This window comes from Bos indicus x Bos taurus, chromosome 13 (genome assembly GCF_003369695.1).
Source record: "Bos indicus x Bos taurus breed Angus x Brahman F1 hybrid chromosome 13, Bos_hybrid_MaternalHap_v2.0, whole genome shotgun sequence".
In the NCBI taxonomy this organism is placed as follows: Eukaryota; Metazoa; Chordata; class Mammalia; order Artiodactyla; family Bovidae; genus Bos; species Bos indicus x Bos taurus.
This window is the reverse complement of record NC_040088.1, coordinates 67,546,106-67,567,934: the sequence shown is the minus strand read 5'-3', so window position 1 is coordinate 67,567,934 and position 21,829 is coordinate 67,546,106. Positions and strand designations below refer to the sequence as shown.

At 45.3% G+C, this 21,829-nt stretch overlaps 1 protein-coding gene and 1 pseudogene across 2 annotated transcripts in view; one reads left to right on the top strand and one right to left on the bottom strand.

Annotated features, from left to right (window-relative positions):
• Positions 1-450: 450 nt before the first annotated feature.
• Positions 451-2,206, bottom strand: LOC113903663 (annotated as a pseudogene). Its single transcript, XR_003514232.1, has one exon. The product of XR_003514232.1 is annotated as a eukaryotic initiation factor 4A-II pseudogene (transcript).
• A 14,689-nt stretch (positions 2,207-16,895) lies between these two features.
• ITIH5 (inter-alpha-trypsin inhibitor heavy chain family member 5) overlaps positions 16,896-21,829 on the top strand; it is an 84,969-nt gene continuing 80,035 nt past the window's right edge. Inside the window, exon 1 of the mRNA XM_027560165.1 lies at positions 16,896-17,075. Coding sequence (XP_027415966.1) covers positions 16,986-17,075 — 90 coding nt within the window. The 5' untranslated portion in view covers positions 16,896-16,985. The remainder of the gene's footprint in view (positions 17,076-21,829) is intronic.

Below are 21,829 nucleotides of genomic sequence, written 5' to 3'. Positions count from 1 at the left end.
TCAAACCAGTCAATCCTAAGGAAATCGATCCTGAATATTCATTGGAAGGACTGATGCTGAAGCTGAAGCTCCAGTACTTTGGCCACCTGATGTGAAGTGCTGACTTATAAGAAACGACCCTGATGCTGGGAGTTTCAGCTTCAGCATCAGTCCTTCCAACGAATATTCAGGACTGATTTCCATTAGGATTGACTGGATGGATCTCCTTGCAGTTCAAAGGACTCTCAAGAGTCTTCTTCAACACCACAGTTCAAAAGCATAAATTCTTCAGCATTCAGCTTTCTTTATAGTCCAACTCTCACATCCATACATGACTACTGGAAAAATCATAACTTTGACTAGACGGACCTTTGTTGGCAAAGTAATAATCTCTGCTTTTTAATATGCTGTCTAGGTTGGTCATAGCTTTACTTCCAAGGAGCAAGTGTCTTTTATTTTATTTTATTTTTTAAGTGAATATACAATTTATTTAACATTCAAACTTCATTAAGACATGTGCAATATGGCAATTTTACTGGGGGTTTAACCCTACCTAGGATGATTGCTTACTGGGGCTTAGCAACAGGGTCCAGTTCACACTTAGCACTAATTAAATACTTTATTGAATAAATATAATACCAAACAAGATGCATTCAAATGCTAAAAAAAAATCAATTTTAAAGGCCTTTCTATTCAGGCTAATGACAAACACAATAAAGGCAGATATGCTAGTTTAACATAATTGGCTGATTTTATACAGCACTTATATCTTTTAGTCCACAAGTATATTATTAAATGATAGAGAACATCTAATACAACCATTTCTACAGAACTAGGAAATAAATTTCTAGGAAAGATTTTACAGACCCCATCTTTTATACCCACCCCAACAGTCTAACTCTAAAGAGGATAAAGCCAATGACTTTCCTCACAAGAGCTCACGACTAATATCGCTTTGCTATCAAAATCTGTATTTCTGATCCGTTATGAGCATTGAGACAAGATTCAAATATTCCCAACGAAAGAAGCACAATGCACATTGTGATCGCCTATTCAGCAACAGCGAGCACTGCATTCAAAACTATCTCATCCCAGGAATTAAATAAGATCGGCCACATTCATTGGCATTTCCTCCACTGTAGTATTGTAGAAAGTCTCAATGTCACGAAGAATCCTCTTGTCTTCTTCAGTAACAAAGTTTATAGCCACACCTTTCCTCCCAAATCGACCCCCTCTGCCAATTCTGTGAATGTAATTTTCACGATTGGTAGGTAGATCATAGTTTATAACCAATGACACTTGTTGCACATCAATTCCACGAGCCAACAGGTCAGTAGTGATCAGAACACGGCTTGACCCTGATCGAAATTCCCTCATGATAACATCTCTTTCTTTCTGGTCCATGTCACCATGCAGGGCAGAAACTGTGAAGTCCCTGGCATGCATTTTCTCTGTGAGCCAGTCGACCTTGCGCCTTGTATTGAGAAAAAAAACAGCCTGTGTAATTGTCAGTGTCTCGTACAAGTCACAAAGTGTATCCAACTTCCATTCCTCTCTTTCAACATTAATATAAAACTGTTTGATTCCTTCAAGGGTCAATTCTTCCTTTTTCACCAAAATTCGAATTGGATCTCTCATGAATTTTTTGGTCACTTCCAACACATCCGTTGGCATTGTGGCAGAAAGCAACACCACCTGAATACTAGTATTTAATTTTTGGAAAATCTCATAGATTTGATCCTTAAACCCTCGGCTCAGCATTTCATCTGCTTCATCCAAAACGAACATTATGATCCATTTTGGAGAGAGATATCTTCTGTTTAACATATCAAACACTCTCCCTGGTGTTCCAACAACAATATGTGGTGCTTCAGCCTGCAGTTTTTGCATTTCATTTCGAACATTTGTTCCACCAATGCAGGCATGACAAGTTGCTCCCATGTAATCTCCAAGTGCCAGAAATACCTTTTGGATCTTTAATACATGGAATAATAGCTCTCTGCTGAATAGCTGATGGCTTCTCAAAACCATAAGCATAGATGCCCCGAAGAAGAGACTCCTTTAAGTTCATATCATCAAAGTTATCAACAATCTCATTCCAGTTGCTCTCGATGACACCATCGGGGTCCATTCCCTCTGGGCCGCCATGTTCTCTGTTATAATCCGCGGAGCCACCAGACATGATCCGAAGAACCACTCAGTGCTGGACTGCAGCAAGTGTCTTTTAATTTCATGGCTGAAGTCACCATCTGCAGTGATTTTGGAGCCTCCCAAAATAAAGTCTCTCACTGTTTCCATTGTTTCCCCATTTATTTGCCATGAAGTGATGGGTCCAGATGCCAAGATCTTAGTTTTCTGAATGTTGAGTTTTAAGCCAACTTTTTCACTTTCATCAAGAGGTTCTTTAATTCTTCACTTTCTGCCGCAAGGGTGGTGTCATCTGCATATCTGAGGTTATTGATATTTCTCCTGACAATCTTGATTCCAGCTTGTGCTTCATCCAGCCCAGCATTTCACATGATATACTCTGCATATAAGTTAAATAGGCAGGGTGACAATATACAACCTTGACGTACTCCTTTCCCCATTTAGAATCAGTCTGTTGTTCCATGTCCAGTTCTAACTGTTGCTTCTTGACCTACATACAGATTTCTCAGGAGGCAGGTCAGGTGGTCTGGTATTCCCATCTCTTTAAGAATTTTTCACTGTTTGTTGTGATCCACAGAGTCAAAGGCTTTGGCGTAGTCAATAAAGCAGAAGTAGCTGTTTTTCTGGAACTCTCTCGCTTTTTTCGATGATCCAGTGGATGTTGGCAATTTGATCTCTGGTTCCTCTGCCTTTTCTAAATCCAGCTTGAACATCTGGAAGTTCATGGTTCATGGACTGTTGAAGCCTTGCTTGGAGAATTTTGAGCATTACTTTGCTAGTGTGTGAGATGAGTGCAATTGTGTGGTAGTTTGAACATTCTTTGGCATTGGCTGAAACTCCAGGACTTTGGCTGAAACTCCAATAATTTGGCCACCTGATGCGAAGAACTGACTCATTGGAAAAGACCCTGATGCTGGGAAAGATTGAAGGCGAGAGAAGGGGACGACAGAAGATGAGATGGTTGGATGGCATCACCGACTTGATGGACATGAGTTTGAACAAGCTTCAGGACTTGGTGATGGACAGGGAAGCCTGGCGTGCTGCAGTCCATGGGGTCACAAAGAATTGGAAATGACTGAGACTGAACTGATGCTGGGGAAGATTGAAGGCAGGAAGATAAGAAGATGACAGAGGACAGGATGGTTGGATGGCATCACCGACTCAGTGCACATGAGTTTGAGCAAGCTCTGGGAGATGGTGAAGAGTCGTGTGAGATGAGTCAAACATGACTGAGTGACTGAACAACAACAATGGTCTTTGTGGGTTTCCTTGCTGGCCCAGCGGTAAGGAATCTGCCTGCAATGCAAGAGACACAAGTTCGATCCCTGGGCCAGGAAGATCCCCCAGAGAAGGAAATGGCAACCCTTCCAGTATTCTTGCCTGGGAAATCCCATGGACAGAAAACCCTGGTGGGCCCCTGTCCATGAGGTCAAAAAAGAGTCAGACATGACCTAGCAACTAAATGACAACAACAAAATGGTCCTTGTGCAAAATAGGGGACCAAGAACTTTAAAGTAAAACATTGACCAGGCAGTAGGTAGACAGGAACTCCTGTGTCATTCTAGAATAATCACAGGAGCTCTACTTTAGTGGCATTGCATAGCCACACACCTAATATCACCAGAGTCAACTATGCAGCGTTCCCTTCAAAAACAATGGCTTCACCACACATTAAAACTACTGATTCCGACATACAACACATAAAACTTATGAATACAGAGGACAGATTCACTTCTAAGTCTTATTCAGAAGCTGCACTTATGAAACGGAAGCAGTGGATAAGTACGTACTATAAATAATCAGCCAGTCGAGCAAGCGGCATTCACGAAAATACCTTCTATACACCAGTATCCTGGCTGAGGCAGGGGTGGGGGGAGAACTCTGGGAGGGGGCTGGTTTGGTTTCCCTTCTGAATAGGCTGCTGGCATGCTTTCCCGGGGCTTCCCACGTGGCACTAATGGTAAAGAACTCGCCAATGCAGGAGACATAAGAGACTGAGGTTTACTCCCTGGGTCAGGAAGATCCCCTGGAAGAGTAAATGGCTACCCACTCCAATGCAGGAGACATAAGAGACTGAGGTTTACTCCCTGGGTCAGGAAGATCCCCTGGAAGAGTAAATGGCTACCCACTCCAGTCTCCTCTTGCCCGGAGAAGCCCAAGGACAGGGGAGCCTGGCGGGCTACAGTCCATGGGGTCGCAAAGAGTCAAGAGTACTGAAGTGACTCAGCGTGCGCTCCGCTGGGGTTACCTCCAGGTGCAAGTGCCTTGGCAGAGGCCTGTCTGTCTGAAGATGCTCAACTGCTGGCCTCCTGCCTTGTGGTCCCTCCACTGGGTCCTATTGAGTGTTTCTCCATGCATGGAAAGCAAGTGATCCCAGACCAGCCGCCTCCAAGGTATGCCCATACCTCCTGAGAATGTGTCCACGTGCACGGACCACATATAGCTGACCCCTCAGTCTGCCCTCTCCCCTCATAGATGGCTTCAGCCAGCCTCTTGGGGTGGGGAGGTGCCAGAGACCCCCAGCAACCTTCCCCAAAGAGGTCCCTGACCTCAGTCTTTCCAGCATCGGCCCTGGAGGAGGTGATGGCTGAGGGGGCACAGAAGTGGGGTGGGGATGCATCTCCCTAAGACCCGCCTGTGGGCAGCACACATCTTGCAGCATGGTATGATGTATCATTTTGTTCTTGATCTTGGGGTGTCTGCAGAAAGAGCCTTTGTAGAAGACACATCTCTCCTCTCTCCTTGGAAGTGAAAAGCACAGGCTTTGGGTTGTTGTTGTTCTTCAGTCACTCAGTTGTGTCCAACTCTTTGTGATCCCATGGACTGGAGCTCGCCAGTCCTCTGTCCATGAGATTCTCCAGGCAAGAATACTGGAGTGGGTTGCCATTTACTTCTCCAGGGGATCTTCTGACCCATGGATCAAATCTCTGTCGCCTGCACTGGCAGATGGATTCTTTACTGCTGAGCCACCAGGGAGAGTACCAAGGAAGCCTTCTGATGGTGTGGTAGGATAAATAAGAGCCCCAAAGATCTTCAGATCTGAATCCCCAGGACCTGTGAATGTGTAACTTACCTGGCAAAAGGGATTTTGCAGCCGAGATTAAGTGATCTTGAGATGAGGACATTATCCCAGGTTATCTGGGTAGACCCAAGGTGATCACTGGGATCCCTGTAAGACAAAGTGGAGGATGACGGGTCAGGGTCAGAGAGGAGGCATGAGGCTGGGAGCAGAGGCTGGAAGGATGTGGGCCCGTGAGACAGGGCAGCCCCATTTACCCCCGGAATCTGGAGAAGACAAGGAAACAATTCTCCCCCGCAGCCCCAGGAGAAATACAGCCCTGTCCACCCTGTTCAGACTCTCAGAGCTTTAAGAGACTGCATTTGCGCCATTAATGCCACTAAGTTTGCGGTCATCTATCATAGCAGCCACAGGAAACCAGTTCAGATGCTCACGGAGCATCCGTCAGGGATAAACATCATCGATGTATAATATAAATGTGTGCGTTGGTCACTCAGTCATGTCTGACTCTTTGTGACCCCATGGACTCCTCTGTCTATAGGATTCTCAAGGCAAGAATACTGGAGTGGATTGCCATTTCCTTCTCCAGTAATACAAACACATCATAGCAAATGATACTTCCCTGTTGTGATGACATTATCTCAACAAGAGTCTTGGTACAAGGGGGATATAATGGTATTCCTATTGAAAAAATGGTAAAATCACGGCAGTATAAAAATAAAAGGAAAGTCCATTCCAAGATCATACTACATAATTGGTGGCATTTTCAATGATGTATTTCATGACTTTAAAATTTTAGAGTGTAGCAAAGATGGCTTTCCTTGTGGCTCAGCTAGTTAAGAATCTGCCTGCCATTTGGGAGACCTGGCTTCGATCCCTGGGTTGGGAAGATCCCCTGGAGAAGAGAACAGCTGCCCACACCAGTATTCTGGCCTGGAGAATTCCACAGACTGTGTAGTCCGTGGGATCGCAAAGAGTAGGACACGACTGACCGACTTTCACTTTCACTTCCAAGGTGGAATAGTCAACAAAAGCACAGAAGCCTTGTGAGGAAATACCAGCTACGGAGCTGTTCTGAGGGTCAGATGGTCATGGATTTATGACTTCTTAGCTCCACCATTTCCAACTCTGTCACCTGGCGAAGGACCTCGCCATCCTGAAGTCACCTTTTTATCTGTGTGTGAGAGATTGCCCTGAGGAAGAAAGAAGCCATGTGTACAACACTCAGCGTCAACTGGCAAGTGGTTGCATTAAGTGAGACAAGTTGGCTGTACGTCTTGCATTCAGTTACAAAGTTCTCTTAGCATGACTCATGATAGAATCATGAGTCTTAGCATGACACTGGTATTTCATTTAAATGATGGTAAAAGCATGACTATATATATATATATATTTTTTTTTTTAAGATACTCCACTAGAAAGATAAATGACATAATCAGTGGCAGAGCTAAGAAATAATCCCATATAGTAGGATTTCATTGGCCAACAGTGTTCTGTATTAGATATGATGTCATGCCTCATTGATAAGAGTAAGCCAAGAAAGAATGATTTTGTTCATTTTTGATAAGAAAGATAAAAAATAAAGGTGGTGACTACGGCCAGAGGGGGGCATCCCTGGTGGCTCAGAGGTAAAGAATCTGCCTGCAATGCAGCAGACCTGTGTTCTTTCCCTTGGTCGGGAAGATCCCCTGGAGAAGGAAATGGGTACCCACTCCAATATTCTTACTTGGAGAATCCCATGGACAGAGGAGTCTGGCTGGCTACAGTTCATGGGGTTGCAAAGAGTCCGACATGACTGAGGGAGTTTCACTTTCAATGGTAAAAGGAGGTACAAAATGACCACACCCCCCACACACAGATGAACAGCAGGAAAAAACCTTCCCTTCTCTCCCTACCTCTTCCTCCACCTAGAGTCCCAAAGACGTAGGGTACAATAAACTTTCTTTTTTCAACTTTTGTTTTGAGATGGTTATGGATTCACAGGAAATTGTAAAAATAAAACATCAGGTCCATGTACCTTCCACTTGACTTCTCTGTTGGTAACATCTCACATAATGATAGCATAAGGTCAAAATCAGGGAAACTGTCATTGGTCCAACCCATAGACTTGCTCAGATTTCACCAGTTTTATATGCATTTGTGTGTGTGTGTAGTAAATTCTATGCAATTTTATCACACGTGTAGACTTGTGTAACCACCACCACAGTCGATACAGGGCAGTTTCATCACCCCAAGGGTGTCCCTGGAATTGTTAGCCCTCCATCCCTCCATCCCTCAGTCCCTCCCTGCATCCCTAAACCCTGGCAACCAGATGGAATGATGTAAGTGCCAACATGAACAGATGTATCAGTCAGCTCAGGTTGCTGTAACAAAATTCCACAGACTGGGGGCTTAGACCACAGAAGTTAATTCTCAGATTCTAGTGCCTGGAAGTCCAAGATCAAGGTGCCACTGTTTCGGTTCCAGGTACTGGTTCTCTTCCTGGAATGAAGACAGTCACTTCTCACTGTGTCCTCAAAAGGTGGAGAGATGGTTCTGGTGTCTCCTCTTCTTCTTATGAGGACATTAATCCCATTATGGAAGCCCCAGCCTTATGACCTCATCTCGCACTGATCACCTCCCAAAGGCCCCAACTCCAAATACCACCTCACTGGGGGTTAGGACTCCAACATATGAATTTTAGGTGGACTCAAACATTCAATCCATAACACAGGTGATGACTGAGGACCAGTGGCTCCTCCCTGTCTACTCCCTAATGACTTTCTGTAACTTAGGACCCAGCTAACAGAGAGGAAGAAAGGCAAAAAAACCCTAAATTGACTAAGAAAACAACGATAATTTTAAAGATCCACATGCATGGTTTGGGGGGCTTCCCAGGTGGCTCTGTGGTAAAGAATATGCCTGCCAATGCAGGAGACATGGGTTCGATCTCTGGGTGGGGAAGATCCCCTGGAGAAGGAAATGGCAACCAACTCCAGTATTCGTGCCTGGGAAATCCCATGGACAGAGGAGCCTGGTGGGCTACAGTCCAAGGGGGGTCACAAAAGAGTCGGACACAATTTAGTGTCTAAACAACAACAAAGCATGGTTTACCATGAATGGGCAAGAGTGAAGTCCATTCTACACAGGAGAATGGCAACCCTGAGATACGGGGACAGGATTACATATTTGGATCAGCGAGTGTGCACCTGTGAGAGTCACACCTGCGGCACGTGTTACACAGACAAGACAGTTTCTCCCTCACCAGCCAGGCAGCGAGCCTGTGAGCCTCAGAGAAAGAACTCGATGACAGCTCTGTTGTTAAGTCTTGATTTCAGGGAGTGTAATCTATCTCTTGGCATCAACCACAAAACCAACACTGTTTCGCTTGAGTCAAAACCCTTCCAAAGAGACACCTGCAGCTTTCAGTGAAGGTCTCTGGACACCTCCCAAGCTCTGTCTGGAAAGGATCTGGCAGGTCATCAGGGAGAAAACACACGCTGTGGATGAACTCCAAGCTTTGTGGGCTTCTCCATCCTGCATGCCTCAAGACAAAGAAAAAGCCAGGCGGGGCACTCGCAGTCAGGAGCGAGGCGGGTTGATCCCTCATCTCTGTCACAGCATCAGCAAAGACTCTGCGCTGTTGCAAGTCTTCTGTGGTCCCAGGCTGAACCCCAGAAAAGTAGGACAGCTCTTGTGGTTCTAGGCGTCCTTCCAAAAGGGAAGTTGTTCTTGTTCAGTTGCTCAGTCGTGTCTGACTCTTTGAGACCCCAAGGACTGCAGCAGGCCAGGCTTCCCTGTCCTTTGCTATTTTCTAGACTTTGCTCAAACTCATGTCCATTTGAGTCGGTGACGCCGTCCAACCATCTCATCCTCTGTCACCCCCTTCCCCTCCTGCCCTCAATCTTTCCTAGCATCCGGGTCCTTTCCAAAAGATAAGAGTAATTCCTAAGTTTTCACTGACCTTGTTCAATGTTTAGTGAACACTTCTATAGTACAGACCATTGCTCAACCAACATATTTCTTCAGAACCATTTGCATGGCTTTGACATACTCGTTAATGCAAACACAGGAAAGGAAAGACAGCATCTACAGCTAATGCTGAAGAGTGAGGTGCTGGCTTTGATTTTGTGTGTGTGAGTGCATTTCAGGAAATAAGGCAAAACTCATGCTGACTGTGCCTCTGGATGACCTCAGGAATATGAAAAAAATATGTGATTACCTATAATCCTTAACATTTTCCAAAGGTTAAAAAATGATATAAATGAACTTATTTACAAAACAGAAAAAGATTCACAGATTTTGAAAACAAAGTTACAGTTATCAAAAGGGATTAAACTTGAAGTTTGGAATTAAGATACCCATACACTTCAGTTCAGTCCAGTTCAGTCGCTCAGTCGTGTCAGACTCTCTGCGACCCCATGAATCGCAGCACACCAGGCCTCCCTGTCCATCACCACCTCCTGGAGTTCACCCAAACTCATGTGCATCGAGTCGGTGATGCCATCCAGCCATCTCATCCTCTGTCGTCTCCTTCTCCTCCTGCCCCCAATCCCTCCCAGCATCAGGGTCTTTTCCAATAAGTCAACTCTTCGCATCAGGTGGCCAAAGTATTGGGGTTTCAGCCTCAGCATCAGTTCTTCCAATGAACACTCAGGACTGATCTCCTTCAGAATGGACTGGTTGGATCTCCTTGCAGTCCAAGGGACTCGAAAGAGTCTTCTCCAGCACCATAGATCAAAAGCATCAATTCTTCGGCACTCAGCTTTCTTCACACTCTAGCTTTCACATCCATACATGACCACTGGAAAAACCATAGCCTTGATTAGACGGACCTTTGTTGGCAAAGTAATGTCTCTGCTTTTTAATATGCTATCTAGGTTGGTCATAACTTTCCTTCCAAGGAGAAAGCGTCTTTTAATTTCATGGCTGCAGTCACCATCTGCAGTGATTTTGGAGCCCCCCAAAATAAAGTCTGACACTGTTTCCACTGTTTCCCCATCTATTTCCCATGAAGTGATGGGACCAGATTCCATGATCTTCGTTTTCTGAATGTTGAGCTTTAAGCCAACTTTTTCACTCTCCTCTTTCATCAAGAGGCTTTTTCATTCCTCTTCACTTTCTGCCATAAGGGTGGTGTCATCTGCATATCTCAGGTTATTGATACTTCTCCCGGCAATCTTGATTCCAGCTTGGGCTTCTTCCAGCCCAGCATTTCTCATGATGTACTCTGCATATAAGTTAAATAAGCAAGGTGACAATACACAGCCTTGACGTACTCCTTTTCCTATTTGGAACCAGTCTGTTGTTCCATGTCCAGTTCTAACTATTGCTTCCTGACCTGCATACAAATTTCTCAAGAGGCAGGTCAGGTGGTCTGGTATTCCCATCTCTTTCAGAATTTTCCACAGTTTATTGTGATCCACACAGTCAAAGGCTTTGGCATAGTCAATAAAGCAGAAGTAGATGTTTTTCTGGAACTCTCTTGCTTTTTCCATGATCCAGCAGATGTTGGCAATTTGATCTCTGGTTCCTCTGCCTTTCCTAAAACTAGCTTGAACACCCATACACTACTATACATCAAATAGATAACCAACAGAGACCTACTGTATAGCACAGGGAATTCTACCCAATACTCTGTAATGACCAATATGGGAAAATAATCTAAAAAAGAATATACGTATACTGAACCACTTAGCAGAAACTAACACAACATTGTAAATCAACTATACGCCAATAAAAAAAATTTTTTTTAAGAGAACAAAACTCAGAAAGATGAAGGTGAGTAGATGAGATGAAACTCAGCCACTGCTGACCCCAAGTCTGAGTTTTAGAAGACACTGTGCTGGTAGTTTTCCTTGCCCATCACACACACCTTGAGAGCATTAAGTTAAAAATGAACTGATCTCACTCTACAGCACCAGGAACTATGCTCAATATCCTGTGGCAAACCAAAATGGAAAAGGACGTGAAAAAGAACACACCTGACTGACTCACTCTGCCGTATGGTAGGAACTGCTGCTGCTAAGCCGCTTCTGTCGTGTCTGACTCTGTGCGACCCCATAGATGGCAGCCCACCAGCCTCCCCCGTCCCTGGGATTCTCCAGGCAGGAACACTGGAGTGGGTTGCCATTTCCTTCTCCAATGCATGAAAGTGAAAAGTGAAAGTGAAGTCGCTTAGTCGTGTCGGACTCTTCTCGACCCCATGGACTGCAGCCTACGAGGCTCCTCCGTCCATGGGATTTTCCAGGCAAGAGTACTGGAGTGGGGTGCCATCGCATTCTCCGATAGTAGGAACTAACGCACTGTAAATCAACCAGACTTCAATGAAATGAATTTTTAAAAAGTATACGTGTTCTTCTCACATGCGTGCGTGCATCACATGAAATGTTTATTGAGCCCAACTTACACTGAGAATTTCGTGGCCGTGTAAACATTTCCATCAGAATCCTAAATAAGGTAACCAACCGATCAAGACAGCATCTGGCAACAAGCCACTTCATTTAACTCGAATGGTTTCTTAAGAACAACTTACTTGATTTATCACTGCTTGCTCACTTTTACATGGCTGCATTGAAATTTCAAGTTTATTTGATTTGCAGTTGTACTTTTTGCTTATATTAGGTTAGATCACTTACATTTATCAAGCAAAAATTACTTTTTAAAGTTTTATTAATGGGAAAGACTTCTTCAAAAAAGCATATTTAACTACTCACTCTATGGTATTAATAACAGCAGTAAGTATGGGTCACTGAAATAGTAGTAATTTTTATACCACCTAGGTATACGGTACCATGTTTGTGGGGAATGTGGGCAGAATTTTGGAATCACCCAGGCATGTTTTCCTCTCAAAGCCTTCCTGAGGCTCTGGTTCACCACCTCTTTCACCCACCCCATTCTCCCCAATGTATATACGACCCCCCGGGAACATACTCCTCTCACCCTTCCCCCCAGGAACCCAGAGAGACACCAGCACTGGTGGGAGTGACAAAACTCTTAAAGTAAAGGACAGTTCTTTTTTTTTTTTGTTGTTGTTGAGGACAGTTCTTTTAAAAAGTTAGCTTGATGGAAAAAATTGGCAGATTTGCCCTTGGCGACTACTCGCTCAAGAACATTCTACAGGTAACTTCCCAAACTGGGACCTTTCCCCCAACATTTTGTGAATTTTCCACGATGTCTAAAGCCTTTTCCATGCTTGCACCCTCTCCTTCTTCTGTCTCCTGAACACCCTGTCTTCTCTGTCCGGCTTTCAAGTCTGATTCATGCAAAGAATAATTTTCTCTTCCTCTCCAAAGCCTTCTCTAATTATCCTAGACCACAATCACAATCTCACCCTCCTCTCCACTTAGCATCTCACCCTTCAGCTCAAACTACACTGTTAGTTCCAGCTTCATATCTAAATGGTTCAATTCTTCCAGGATCATGTCTAGAACTCCTGTTATATCATGGCACACAGCTAGCACAGGGGTTCATGACACAGATACACATTCTTCCAATCTATCAAACACACTGCATGCCGACTGTATTCCAGGAAGACTGGAATAGAGATTCCAGGGGATATTTTTATATTCCAGGGGATATAAAAATGAGCTTGAGACAATCCTTGCCCACGAGCAAATCAAGTCTAGGGTCTCAAATGTGTAAACAGAAAATTCAAGTAGAATATGCTGTGCTACACTTCGTGACTGTTGACATATTTAGCAAATCATCAATCAAAAGAAATAGGAAAACTGTATTCTCTGCTTCCTCTCTCATAAATCTCTCTGGGTAAGAGTCACCATCTGTAAACTAGGTGAAAATTGGCTTTGACCAACTCTGGGAGATAGGGAAGGACAGAGAAGCCTGGCGGGCTGCAATCCATGGGGTTGCAAAGAATCAGACATGACCTAGCAACTGAGCTACAACGACATGACCCCCCAAGGTACCAAGGGCCCCTGAGAAATCGTGGAGGCAAAGCCAGAAGGAATCCATTTTCTCTTCCTATCTTTTTGATTAAAAAGAAAAAAAAGTCACTAAAAAAAAGAAACTATCATGAGTACGCAAAGCTGTCAAGGGTTCAGGAGAAACACAATGTCATATAAGCAGATAAAAAGGTGAGTCGGAGGAAGTGGGAAAGAGCTGGCCTAGAATAGAACAACGGCCTTGCAGATGTTCAGAAAGAAGCTTGGGTAAAGGGGCCTCAGCGGGGCGGGGGGAGGCGCAGAGGAGGAGCTTGAATATCAGAGCAGCTAGATAGAGGGACCAGAAGGCGACCAAGGGTAAATTCGAGGGAGAAGAAAAGAAACCAATGGCAGAGCCTGCCTTCCCTCTTCAGTCTCTCTGCCCTGGCTACGCTGGCCAGGCCCATCCACTGGTGGTCTCACGTGGGGGACCAGGGAAAAGCTCCTAACTCCAATGAGCCTGATTCTAAAATCCTGGATCCCTTGCCCCATCCTTTAGTCACGCACGGAGCCACTTCCTGGCAAGAGCTGGCACAGGGGCCTCCCTGACCAGCAGATCTTCTTCACTCTTGTACTAAGACACCCTTGTTGCTGAGCCCTGCATCCAGACCCTGTCTGTGAACACATGGGTCCTGACTGGAGCTCTGTGTCTAACTAGAGAATGGGCCCTGCAAACCCCTTACAGGTCTCACTGGAAAAATTGGGACTGGGTTTTAGGTCTTTTCCAGCTTTGAGGTTCTTTGAGCTCGGTGGTTTCACACAGTAAAACCAGTAACGCCTGGCATCAAAGGACATATGTGTGGGGATACCTCGGCTCCTTTGAAGGGGGATCATTAATTTATTCATCCTGACTGATAAGGCTAATAATCACCTATGCTTAGGGAGAGTTTTGGAAACCTTCACTGGGTTTTATTTGTATGACACCTCCCTAGGTTTAAAGACCATCTCCTCTTGGTCACACAGACATTCTGATGTCACTCAGAAGCTTAGGAAGTTCTGTAAATACTGGGAAGTTCAGAAACTCTCAAGTTGCGTAGCTAGAAAGGGACCAAGTTTAGAATACAGCCCAGCAGTCTTCCTCCGGCTGCCCCACCAGGCCTCTTATCCCCTAATTCCATTCATCAAATGGTCCTTAAAGGCTAGGCATGCATTGAGCACAATGTTACAATTTGTGGAAGAAAACTTGGGGCCCTCAAGGAAGTTCTGATCCCTTAGGTCAAAGGTGCCATAAAACAAATGTAACAATCAACCAGCACCACCACCTAGAGCAGAATTGCAGAGTCCTAGCAGATGGAGAAAAGAAAACTCATTTCCCTGGATGACTTGACCTCTGCAGAAACCAGTTGGGACACAACGGGACAAAGGGCAGATACAAGGTCAAACAAAACAAGAGCTGAGTAGGAGAGGGGGGAAGAGAAAGACCAAGACGAGGTCCCCAGTGTTGCTGGAGGATTGACAGATTGAAATAACAGTAGCTGTTAATGTTTACTTTCAAATAAACCAGTTTTGTCCAAATTCAACTTTCAGTTTTTAAGCAGGCATTTCCTTTTGGAGGCAAGGAGGTGGTGGGGGCAAAATTCCAGAAGATTTGGGGCTCTCCTCTTTTTTATTTTCTTCTATTATTTTTCTCCCCCTTAGTTTTCAAATGAGGAGGGGACTGCACATACTTGGCATGCTGTGACGTTTCTAAGTGTGCCCAGGATGCATCTGTAATTCACGGTTAGTAAAGAACTAAGAATAAAAACCCTCTGATTACTTCAAAGCTCGCCCTTACCGGTGCTTCTGTTGTGGAAGCCTTGTTGGATCAGCTACTGTCACTCCATGGTGGAGGCATGTTTTTTTAATTAGCCCGCGTACAGGCTATTACATGTTTAATTGCTAATGACAATGATTTTCTTTCCATTTATTTCACCAAAACAACACTCTCCCAGCCCCTTAATGTCTTTGCTTAACAAAAATCAACATTTCAACAAGAGAAAACAAAATATTTTAAAAAGAGATACTGCCATAAGCTAACACACCCACTGTTTTCATTCTTCCCTAGTTCTAATGACCACTCTTATGTATTTTTACCTAATTAAACTCATACTTTTGATATGGTTATATGATCTGATTTTTCCTTTAAATTACGCTGTAAACGTTTTTCCTGTTTCCATGCACTTAATGATTGTTATTTAACAGCTGTGTAATATTCCACAGGATGGATGTTCTGTCTTTTGAGTTGACCATTTCCCTGTTTTTGGCCACTGAGATGGATGCCAACTTATTACTCAGTGTATTGATTTAGAAGGAATTTTTACAGAGACATAAAAAATGTCTTAAGGTGAAAAATTCAGAAGATGCATGATGGTAAAAGTTGCATGATAATATGAACGTACTTAGTGTCACCCAACTGTACAGGTAAATAGGGTAAAGTTAAAATAGTACTTTTTATTTTATGTGATTTTTATCATGACAAGGAGAAGGCAACGGCACCCCACTCCAGTACTCTTGCCTGGAAAATCCCATGGACGGAGGAGCCTGGTGGGCTGCAGTCCATGGGGTCACTAAGAGTCGGACACGACTGAGCGACTTCACTTTCACTTTTCACTTTCATGCATTGGAGAAGGAAATGGCAACCCACTCCAGTGTTCTTGCCTGGAGAATCCCAGGGACGGGGAAGCCTGGTGGGTTGCCGTCTATGGGGTCGCACAGAGTCGGACACAACTGAAGCAACTTAGCAGCAGCAGTATCACAACAAAAAAATTTTTAAGTGTCTTTGAGGTAATTGCCTTTTGGAAACAAGCAGATCCAGATCACTGTGTATCTGCCAGGTACAAAGATGGATCCCAGACTCTAAAAGGCCAGTGGGTGAATGGTTGGCAGATTATTAAAAATTCTTCCTATGACAGGACAGAAACATGACCAATAGTCTGTAACTATGATAACAGTGACATTCATTTTTATGATTAATAACTAAAAAAATCAGAAGTACTACGACGTGGTGGCAACTCTAACTTCCTCCTTTCTGTTCCCTTTTGCCAGAGCCATATAAAAGGGGACCACATTGCTGGTACTTTCTGCGTTAGACCACTTAGCATTCCCTCAACTGGGCTTGTAAGCATCAGTGCTGGATGTCAGGGGGAACGCACTATTTTCCCAGAAGAAGGTCTCCTGATGCTTTCAGGTGGCAGGTGTGGGAATGGTGCTGGTGCATGTAGCAGGTGGGAGGTGGTATATATTGGAAGTGGGCGGGCGGTATACATGCGGCGCGGGAGCGAGGTCTGTATAGCAGGTGAAGGGGGCGGACTGTACATGGAGGGTCAGGTTGGCCCTTACCGTGTCCTCCTGCGACAAGAATGGCGCGAGTTCACGAAGGAGCGGGAGAGGGGCATGCAGGTGGTGGCAGGTGCCCGCAGAGCTGGTTGGAGAAGGCGAGGGAGGGGCGGGGCAGGAGTGGGGTTGCTGAAGGTCCTGGTGGGAAGGCGAAGAGCGATGGGGGGCGAACCGTGCGCTCTGGGCTGGGGGCACCCGGCGTGGATGCAGCGGACCCAGCGCTGGCCTCGCGGGAGTGAAGAGTCTGAAGCCGCGAGGGGTGAGGAGCCGCGACAGGACGCCGGGGGCAGGGCAGGAGGGGCGCAGGGGCCGGAGGGGCTAAGGGGCGGGGCCAGAAGGGGCGGGACCGAATAGGCGTGGGGGCGGGACAGAAGGGGCTAAGGGGCGACCAGAGGGTTCAGGGGGCGGGGCCGGAAGGTGCAGGGGCGGGACCCGAATAGGCGTGGGGGCGTGGCCGGAGGGCTCAGGGGCGTGGCCGGAGGGCTCAGGGGGCGGGGCGGGGCGCGAGGCGGGGCCGCGCGCGTCTGCAGTTCGGAGCGCAGCCCTGAGTCCCGCGCTGTAACCGCGCGTCCCGCAGCGTCTTGGTGCAGCCGCCCAGCCTCACCATGCTCCCGCTGCTCGGGCTGTGCTTTGCGCTGCCGCTCTGCGCCGGGTTGCTGGAAGAGGCGAGGAGCTGGGAGGACACATCGGATCAAGTAAGTGGAGTTCTAGGGGGCCCCGGGTGGGCCCCGGGCGCCGGCTTCAGTCTCTTCCCACCGCCGCCTTCGGGCGCGTGGCTGCGGGACAGGCTACTGGACGCGAGGGAGGGTGGGATCACCCCCATGTCCTGGCACATCGTCCCCTCTTCTTCTCTCCGTCCCTGGTCTTCTGTTTGGGAGCTTCCCCATCTACTGTTCCCTCGAGGAGAGAGTCTGGATGACGAAGTTTCTTGCAGAATTGTGTCTGCACTTTAAAGTCCTGCGGAACCAAACCTCTTCGGCTCCTGTTACCTGCGCGGGTTTCTGCTGGTTTTGTTCATTTCTGAACCAGAACCCTAAGTTAACTGCAAGGTTCTTTCAGATGCGCCTGTGGGGTAGAGTGTTGGCAGGTTGCTGTTGGTTTCCAGTTGTTCCAGAGAGAGAGCACGTCTAGGAAATGTTCTAAACTCGTGGAAGCTTCCACTTTTCTCATCTGAAAACCGGGAGAACACAGTTTTCATATCTTATTGCTTTAGTAGCTTAAAGATGGCCAAATGATAGGCGGAGGACGAAGAACCAAAGGGTCTCAGTTCCCCTGGTTAATACTCTGTGTATCTGCCAGGATTTTTTAAATGGCTTAACCTCACAAGTGAATGAAACCTGCGAATATGAACTCTCAATACAATGTCTGATGGATAGGAATGCTCTTGAAAGAATATAGAACAGGTTCGCACAAATATCAGTGCATAGACCTTATAGGGAGAAAGGGCTCTGTCCTGATAAACGTAGACGGTGCATTTCTGCATCTTCTGGTGCTGTTTGCACACATGTATTTAAATTGTTTAGCTGAAAGCATGCTTTTGCAGGATGAGAAGAAGAGATAAGACCCCTTTCCCAGTGCCTTGGTTTGAAGGCAGATCTGGAAAACAGAATCTGCCTAAACATCCCATGGTTACTTTCACGTCAACTCTGCCTTAAGGATGTGCTTATCTACAAAATGGAACGATTCTTCTCTTGTAGGACTGCCATGAGGAATAACCCATAAAAATTCCAGGAGGCTGTGTGGTGGAGGAGGAATGTGCAAGCTTGGCATACAGAGAGCAAGGCTGGTCTCTCCTTTGCCCTTTACAGCTGTGTGGCCTGGACAAGCTCCTCTGTGCCTCTCTATGCCTTCTTTTCCTGTCCCTTACAGCAGGGCACACACCTCCTCCTGAGCATACTACAGGATCCAGCTGCTAGTTTGTGTAAAGGACCTCGTATACTGTGGTATATGAAATGGCAGATGTTTTGGTTAAGGACAGGGACTTGATGCCGGCTACCAGGGCTCAATTCCTGATTCAGGCGCTTTTCAGCTCCGTAATGCTGAGCATAGTCCTGAGTGCTTCAGTCTCCAATTTTGTACAAAGTGGGAAAGAACAGAGTTATGAGGGTTGGGTAGGTAGTACATCAAAAGTGCTGGGGATGGTCAGCACTTGATGTTGGAGCCCGCTGTTAGGCTTGGGCAGCTGAAGTGCTGAGGGAAGGAATCTAGGGTAAAGATCCGAAAACTTTTTACGGGGCGGAGGGAGAAGATGTCGGGGCGGAGGGAGAAGATGTGGGAAGCACTGAAACAAAGATTCTGTTTATGAGCTAAGAGGAGGGATTAAAGCTCTGACATCTGCAAGTCCAAGTAGGCTTAACACGGAACTTTCCTGCTTGTAAGAACATTGGTTTGGCCCATGTTAGTGATTTCATGCTGTCGTCAGCCCAAGGCACCGTTTATTCTTCTGGAAAATGACTAAATCAGGAGAAAACTCTGAATATAAAAGTTTTTGTGAAAATTTGTGATTTTACCTTCTTATCCCTATCCTCTTAAAAAAAAAAAAATTATGTGTATAAGATGTAGGACTTGAGAGCACAGCCTCCAGAACCAGACTTCTGGGTTCGAACCCTGTCTCTGTGCTTACTGGAGCATTAGTTCACATCTGTGTGAGTGCTAAGTCACTTCGGTCATGTCTGACTCTGCGACCCTATGGTTCGTAAACCACCAGGCTTCTCAGTCCATGGGCTTCTTCAGGTTTGCATAGTGGAGTGAGTTGCCATGCTCTCCAAACCAGGGATCGAACCTGTGTCTCCTGCATTGTCAGGCAGTTTCTTTATCACTAACGCCACCTGGGAAGCCCTAATTCACATCGAGCCTCTATTTACCCATCTCGAGGATGGGGGTGACTAGATTACTTAATTAAAGGATTTTGAAGAGTAATTAATGTGCTTTGAACAGTGCCTGGCAATGCAGTTAATGCTGTGGTCTCAATCATTATGGCCTTCAAAATTATATGTGAACCATTTTTTAAAATTTGTTTTTATTGTAGTTGAATTACAATACAGTTGTAGTTGTATTAGTTTCTGCTGTATAGCAAAGTGATTCAGTTATATATATGTACATTCTTTAATTTGATTGGGTCACTGTACTGTGACTTATTTGTATTTTACTTTTTTTTTTTTTTTTTTAATCTTTTGGCCACACCACAAGGATCCTAGCTCCCCAACCAGGGGATCGAACCCACACCGCCTGCATTGGCAACACAGTCTTAACCTCTGGACTGCCAAGGAAATCCCATATTCTTCTTCCATATTCTTTTCCATTATGGTTTGTTACGGGGTATTGAATACAATCCCTGTGCTATGCAGTAAGACCCGTTGTGTATACATTCTATAGCTAATAGTTCGCATCTGCTAACCCCAAACTCCCAATCCAACCCTCTCCCACCCCCCTCCTCCTTGGCAACCATCAGTCTATTCTCTATATCCCTGACTCTGTTGGTGTTTCATATAGACAAGTGCATTTGTCATATTTTAATTACACATGTGGTATTTGGTGAACAGCTGTCAGAGCTTTCCAGGTGGCTCGATGGTAAAGAATCTGCCTGCCAAAGTAGGAGATGCAGGAGACTCGGGTTCGATCCCTGAATTGGGAAGATCCCCTGGAGTAAGAAATGGTAGGAATGGCAACCCACTCCAGTATTCTTGCCTGAGGAGTCCCATGGACAGAAGAGCCTGTTGAGCTACAGTCCATGGGATCGCAGAGTCAGACATGACTGAGCAACTGAGCACAAACAATTTTTAGATGTCAGTGAACTTGTGAATTTTAATGTACCTGAATTTGCCTGTTAGCCTGTATTGTAATTCCTATTACTTATCTTTAACTGAAAATATTACTAATATATGCTAGATTCAAGATGCTTCTTCCCCCACGCCTCATCTATAAACAGTATTACCCATAGTGTAATAAACCCATTATCTGCAGTGGTTTTCAAACTTCATCTTGCAGAAGGACACTCAGGGGCTCTTTAAGATTCAGATTCCTGAGCCTTACTCCCATCAGTGTCCATCCACTAGGTTTGGATGGGACCCCGATGGTCCTGATGCGGGCAATGCATGGACCACATTGAGACTGATACAGCTTTGAAAGCATCTTTCAGGAAATTAATATTAAAAAGCAAGTCTTGGTCTTCCCTGGTGACTCAGTGGTAAAGAATCCACCTGCCAGTGCAGGAGATGAGGGTTCCACCCCTGATCCGGGAAGATCCCACATGCTTTGGGCCACAACTGTTGAGCCTGTGCTCTACAGCCTGAAAGTTACAACTACTGAGCCCATGTTCTGGAACTAGTGAAGCCCGCACTCCCTAGAGCCCATGCTCTACCACCAGCGAAGCCAACACAATGAGAAGCCTGCGTACCGCAACTAGAGTCGCCCCTGCTTGCTGAAACTAGAGAAAAAAGCTTGTGCGGCAATGAAGACCCAGCGCAACCATAAATAATTTTTTAAAATAAAATTAGCTACATTTTTTTAAAAAAGCAAATGTCTTATATAAAATCCATCTTCTTTCAAATTGATATGCTTTATTTAAATAAGGATGGGGCTGCATTCCCATTATTGCAAAAACAGTTTTTAATTTACAGAGTAATAGTAGCTACCAGGTATTGAGTGTTACGGAGAGTTTTCTAGGAGCTCTATGTAAAAATTATAAGAAGTAATAAAGTATATAGTTAACAACATTCCAAGTGGAACCAGGCTGCTTGGGTTCAAATCTGGATCCCACTGCCTACTGGCTGTGTGTACTTGGGCAAGTAACTTAACATCTCTGGGTCTGTTTCATCATCTGCAAGATAGCATTGTTAATGGTTCCTACCTCATAGGCAGGGGTGGATCTAAATTTTTGAGAGGGGAATCAAGTTTACATAATTGGCAAAGCCTTCTCGACAAAATTCTGTGCTAAAATGAACAGTTATTTATTTTTAATTAATTAATTAATTTTAATTGGAGGCTAATTACTTTACAATATTGTAGTGGTTTTGCCATCCACTGACATGAAGCAGCCATGGGTGTACATCTGTCCCCCATCCTGAACGCCCCTCCCACCTCCCTCCCCATCCCGTCCCTCAGGGTTGTCCCAGTGTACCGGCTTTGAGTGACCTTGAACAGTTGTTTAGAATGATAAATCACAACAAATGACACATTCTGACAAGCAACATAATTTTAGAATCGTTTTTTCTCAGACTTTTTTTTTTTTGTAATTTATTTATTTATGGGTCTTCATTGCTGCTTAGGCTTTTCTCTAGTTTGGTGTGAGGGCTTCTCACTGCAGTGGCTTCTCTTGCTGCAGAGCATGGGCTCCAGAGAACAGGCTCAGTAGTAGTAGCGAACTGGCTTAGTTGCCCTGTGGCACATGGGATTTTCCTAGACCAGGGATCGAACCCGTGTCTCCTGCACTGGCAGGCAGATTCTTTGC